The 5,767-nt window shown below is 44.5% G+C and overlaps 1 protein-coding gene and 1 non-coding gene across 2 annotated transcripts in view; one reads left to right on the top strand and one right to left on the bottom strand.

The window, feature by feature from the left end:
• The window catches only part of LOC123518355 (uncharacterized protein K02A2.6-like), a 3,863-nt gene extending 2,514 nt beyond the window's left edge, over positions 1 to 1,349 (top strand). Inside the window, exons 1-2 of the mRNA XM_045279134.1 lie at positions 1 to 879; positions 1,187 to 1,349. The exon at positions 1 to 879 is cut by the window's left edge and continues 2,514 nt beyond it. Coding sequence (XP_045135069.1) covers positions 1 to 879; positions 1,187 to 1,206 — 899 coding nt within the window. The 3' untranslated portion in view covers positions 1,207 to 1,349. The remainder of the gene's footprint in view (positions 880 to 1,186) is intronic.
• A 3,075-nt stretch (positions 1,350 to 4,424) lies between these two features.
• Positions 4,425 to 4,498, bottom strand: Trnan-guu. The gene has a single exon. It is a non-coding gene; the product is annotated as a tRNA-Asn (tRNA).
• Between the last annotated feature and the right edge of the window lie 1,269 nt (positions 4,499 to 5,767).

Below are 5,767 nucleotides of genomic sequence, written 5' to 3'. Positions count from 1 at the left end.
CCCAGGTTGACGAGAAAGGACTAGAACGACCTGTTGCATTTTATTCCCGGACTCTACACGAAGCGGAACGGCGCTATTCCCAGACAGACCGGGAAGGCCTGAGTATTGTTACTGGAGTTAAGAAGTTCCATTACTATCTGTATGGCCGACCATTCACTATTAAAACTGACCACAAGCCCTTGCTTGGACTTTTTGGTGAAGAGAAACTTATTCCGTCGGTGGCCTCTCCTAGAGTGCTTCGTTGGGCTCTGTTGATGGCTGCTTACAAATACAAACTGTTGTACTCTCCCGCCAGATTACATAGCCATTGTGATGCACTGAGTCGTTTACCACTTGCAGCTATGCCCCGAACGGTGCCAATTCCTGCTGAGATGCTGCACATGATGGAACTGATGGCTTCGGGACCTGTTTCTCAAGTTCAGGTCCGGGAGTGGACTCATCGAGATCCTGTGCTGTCTTCTGTGCTGAGGTTTGTGCGTGACGGTTGGCCTCGGGATCTTTCTGGCTATCCACCTGACATCGCTACCTACAAGAACAGGGAGTGTGAGTTAAGTGTGCAAGATGGATGTTTGTTTTGGGGAAGCAGGATAGTAATTCCTCCGCAGGGCAGAGATGACGTCTTAAAGGAGCTACATGAAGGACATTTTGGAGCATCGAAGATGAAAAGCAGAGCCAGGGCTTATTTTTGGTGGCCGGGGCTGGATCATGCCGTGGAGAGTATGGTCGGGAACTGCAGAGTTTGCCAGGAGCAGAGACCAAAGGATCCACCTAGTGACCTTCGGCCTTGGGGTTGGCCCCAACGTCCTTGGAGTCGCCTGCATTTAGACTACTGTGGGCCTGTGGAAGGACAGTTGTGGCTGCTTTTAGTGGATGCGCACAGTAAGTGGCTGGAGGTACACAAAACCTCTTCCTCTTCTGCAAACATAACGATTGAGAAGCTTAGAAAATCATTCTCTAGTTTTGGTATCCCCGATACAGTAGTTAGTGATAACGCAAGTTGCTTTGTTTGCCCCGAGTTCCAAGGTTTCTGCAACGCTAATGGCATCAAGCACATCACATCCCCTCCGTGGTCTCCGAAAAGTAACGGTCTGGTGGAGCGGGCTGTACAAACCTTCAAACAGGGCTTGAGGAAGCAAGAAGGGGGCAGTCTGGATACAAGAGTCTCACGCTTCCTCTTCAATTACAGGTCTAGCCCTCACAGCGTGACCGGGGTAAGCCCGGCAGAATTGATGTTTGGTCGCCCAATGACAACGCCGTTGGATCATCTGAGGAAGGACTACCGGAGAGAGAGGGTGGAGCGTTACCAGTGGAGACAAAAGGAACAATACGATCGGCACGCCTGCTCGAAGTCGTTTGTTGAGGGTGATCTGGTCTATGTGTTTGCGATGCCAAAGACAACAGGAGGAGCGAAATGGATGCCCGCAGTAGTGGTGGGATGTGCTGGTTGCTCGTGTAATGTGAGACTGGACGATGGGAGAGAATTCCGAAGACACACTGACCATATTCGACGTAGAACTTCCGAAGGATCGGCCGTCGTAAGGAATTGGTTGCCGCCACAGACTCCTTCAGACACGGACACTTCTTTATCTCCGACAGAACACACTTCGTCGCTGCCTGAACAGACTCCATCTGAGACTTCTGTCCGACAACGAACTGGAGAATCAAGGGAACCCGGAGATTCAGATAAAGAAACAACCGGGTGTTACTGAGCCCGCTGTGGATAACTCTCCATCGGCTACCGAACAGTCTTCACAATCCAGTCGCCAACATGAGCCACCAAGGCTTGCCCAGGAGGACCAGTTACCAAGACCGCTGTTACGACGCTCGTCGAGAATTTCTGTTAAGCCTAATAGATATGGGTATACTTAATAAAATTGTTAATTAGGGTTTTGATGTAACTATGGATAACTTTAACTAAGGTGAAGGGATGTTATACAGTTGAATGATACTTATTGTGGGGTATTTGCGAGCACCAGTTACATGGTTGTTACTAGGTGCCGCAGGGTTATTACGCACTGTTAAGGTGGAGTGGATACGTTTTCGAGGCAGTCAAGACCGAGCCACCACTGTATATACACGCTCTGGAATATAAGCCAACAAACCTTACTGTGTTGTTCCTGCCCTATCTAGAGGACTTTATTACAATCATATCCAAACTCATGGTAAAAATGTGTCCCAGTACTGAAGGAGTTCAACGGATTGTGCTGAAGAATAGAGCCATTCATGGAAACACGATTGAACTAATAATGATTCGTCGCCTCTTGAAACACAGTGTTTTTCCAAAGCTGATGACTACTTGCCAAAAATTCTCCAGTTTGCACCGCTAATAAACGAATACATGAATCATCTCCGTTGCCTTTGAAAACTGTTATCTTAAATGTAATGACTTATATTTCGTGAGAGCGCGCATCATTTCTCGAAAAAAAATACCCATTAGAGCCTTACGAGACTAATAATCTAATTAAAATCATCTCTCTGCGTTTTCCTTAATCCTTACAGTTCTGGGACACATTTTTGCTTTGAGTTTCTGGTATGATTAGACGATTTTATTTACATCAGGAAGAGTCTATAGAGGTCAGAAGATTAATAGTCAGAGTCTTCACTATTTTAATCCCAACAAATATTTCTGAAGCTGTATAAAATCACCAAATAGTAACAAAAATAAATATGAAGACGTGTCATGGTACTGAACGGGTTAAGCTGCAGAGAGAAAAACCAAGAACTCTTGATAACGTCCTTCACATATGAAAAAAGTGTAGAATTTTGAGTCAGCATCATTCAATAAAAAAAAAATGGATAAATAAATAAAAACTACAACAACCAGATTATTCTTCTCTACTGCATACGAAAACACTCCAGGTAAGATGAGAACCCGAAACATATACAAAGATTGGCTAAGCTGCTATGGAAAGGCGAAGGAGAGCAGCAGGTAGCGAGGCGGACGGCTGTTGGCTGACTGTAGTTGGCTGGCTGGGTAGCTACGTGGCGAGGCAGAGAGGCAGAGGCAGCGAGGTGGAGGGTGACGCAGTGTCCGTAAGGCCGCCGCGGTGATGGAGCAGTAATCAGAGCTATTGGCGCCGTGAAATAACAGTCATAGATCTGTCGCAGAGAGTTCCACAAACCGCGCGGCAGTAAACACGGTATCTTATGAATGGAGTTCCCGGTAGTAGTGCAATGGTGGTGGTGGTGGTGGTGGTGGTGGTGTGTGTGTGTGTGCGTGTGTGTGTGTGTGTGTGTGTGCGTGTGTGTGTGTATAGATGAAGAAAGGGAACGACTGTACTTGTATTCATATGGAAGAGAAGGAAAAGAAAATGAATAACACGAGGAACAAGAACAAGCATAACAAAAGTGGTTAGATATTACGGTAAACTAAAAAAAGTCGAGACTAATAGAAAAATAAATAAGTAAAAGAAAAAAATGTACCAATGTTAATAATAATAATGATGGTAAAAACAAAAAAGTCCTGTTCCTATTCCCTTTGTGTCTTCTTTCAAGCCATTAATAACATTGCTTTGAATAATGAGAGAGAGAGAGAGAGAGAGAGAGAGAGAGAGAGAGAGAGAGAGAGAGAGAGAGAGAGAGAGAGAGAGAGAGAGAGAGAGAGAACAAAAGGATAAGTATAACGAATCAACAAAAGGTGAAAATAACAACATATTAACTACTGAACAAATGACAAAGACACAAGGACTAACATAATGGCGAAGGTTGGCATTGTATTAACGGAAACACAGCATTACTACTAACACACACACACACACACACACACACACACACACACACACACACACACACAAAGAAAACCTCAATCACAAACTTCCTCAGAATGGAAAAAGAAAGGGAAAAAAATTATTAAACTTGAAGTACCTTGAAAGAATGTTAGTATTGGAGTGAGGGTGGAAAGGAAGGTGGCAGGGAGTGCAGAGGAGGAGGAGGAGGAGCAGGAGGAGGAGGGCACAAAAGACATTGGAGGTGCACTGTAATTTCAAGAAGCAATGTCCAAACTGCCGAGCTAGAGGAGAAATATTGAGGTGGAATTGGTATATTGCACTGCGCTGAGAAGAACTGGTGAGGGAAAGGAAGAGAAAGAGGAATTTGCTGCGAAAATGTAGTGTAAAGCAAAGTAGTAGTAGTAGTAGTAGTAGTGGTAGTAGTGGCAGTAGTAGTAGAGAGAGAGAGAGAGAGAGAGAGAGAGAGAGAGAGAGAGAGAGAGAGAGAGAGAGAGAGAGAGAGAGAGAGAGAGATGGTGAAGGAATAGCAGAGTTGAAGAAAGAGATGATGAAATTGTGATGAAGTAACTGTTGCAAGAAAAAAATGATGGAGAAATAGGAAGAAAAATGAAAAAAATAATGATAATGAAATTGGTATAAATAACGATCATTAAATAAATAAATAAATAAATGAATAGACGGATAAATAAAATAAGCCGCCCCCGGGTGGGCTCGAACCACCAACCTTTCGGTTAACAGCCGAACGCGCTAACCGATTGTGCCACGGAGGCTTGAGAATAAGCCAAATCATGCACAACACACGCAACCACTGCAGCAACCACTAGTGGAAAGAAACCATGGAAATATCTCTGATAATTACAACACTAAAAACAACAACAACAACAACAACAATTACTACTACTACTACTACTACTACTACTACTACTACTACTACTACTACTACTACTACAGCATCAAGGACAGAAAAAAAAAATCAACCTAACCATATAACCAAAACAAACAGCGACTCAAAACAATCCAGGTGAGCAAAAAGACCTACAACACACACACACACACACACACACACACACACACACACACACACACACACACACACACAAAACATTAAATTCCACGTATTTGCGGAGACTTGGGCGGCGGAAACAAAAGTGGCGGTGACGGAGGCGATGGTAGCGGTAACGGCGGCGGTAGTGGAGGCGACGGTGGCGGCGGCGGCTGGAGGCAGTAAGACAGGGGGTTGCGGGGGTCTAACGAGGCAGGTGAGGAGCGTCCAGGTGAGCTTGTATCAACAGGTGAAGCAGGTGAGCCCTTCAGACATTAAGACGTGCGCCATCACCATCAGCCTTCCTTCCTTCCCTCCCTCCCTTCTCTCCCTTCTCTCTTCACTTCTCTCCCTTCCTTCCTCCCTACCCTTCTCTCCCGCCCTCTTTGGTCCCTCTCTCCCTAATGACACGGGGCTGGTGGGCCGTGACCCGCCAACCATTCGCTCTGTTGACTTCCAGGGTGGTGAGGCGTGACCCCGAGTGTGTGTGTGTGTGTGTGTGTGTGTGTGTGTGTGTGTGTGTGTGTGTGTGTGTTCATCCTACACCTGCCACCACCACCACCATACTCCACCACAAATCTCGCCACATCTGTTACAGGAGGCTATTGTTGTTGTTGTTAAGTCGTGGTAAAAAAATCGCCATAAAACAAACTTATTTCTTAATGTATATGATCTATTACAGTTAACTACTACAATATGTCACCTTAAAGTCAAATCTATGGCCATTTTATTAGGTTCCTTAGCACGTTTTGAATCACACAATTTATTTCGCATTGAAAATATTAACAAGAAGTACTTTCCATATAATCATCTGTTCACATCACGTAATTTTCATTCTTAATTTCTAATAATAATTTTGACTACTCGAACTTAAACTGCCACCTTTACTGGACCTCATTTTTCGCTCTCTTACATTACGCATCTCACACACAAAAAATCTAAAAACAAGAGGAAAAACATACAACTATAAAAGGTAACGATCTGTACATAACCTAAA

Source organism: Portunus trituberculatus, chromosome 43 (genome assembly GCF_017591435.1).
Source record: "Portunus trituberculatus isolate SZX2019 chromosome 43, ASM1759143v1, whole genome shotgun sequence".
Classification (NCBI taxonomy): domain Eukaryota; kingdom Metazoa; phylum Arthropoda; class Malacostraca; order Decapoda; family Portunidae; genus Portunus; species Portunus trituberculatus.
This window is presented reverse-complemented; position numbering and strand designations above follow the sequence as displayed.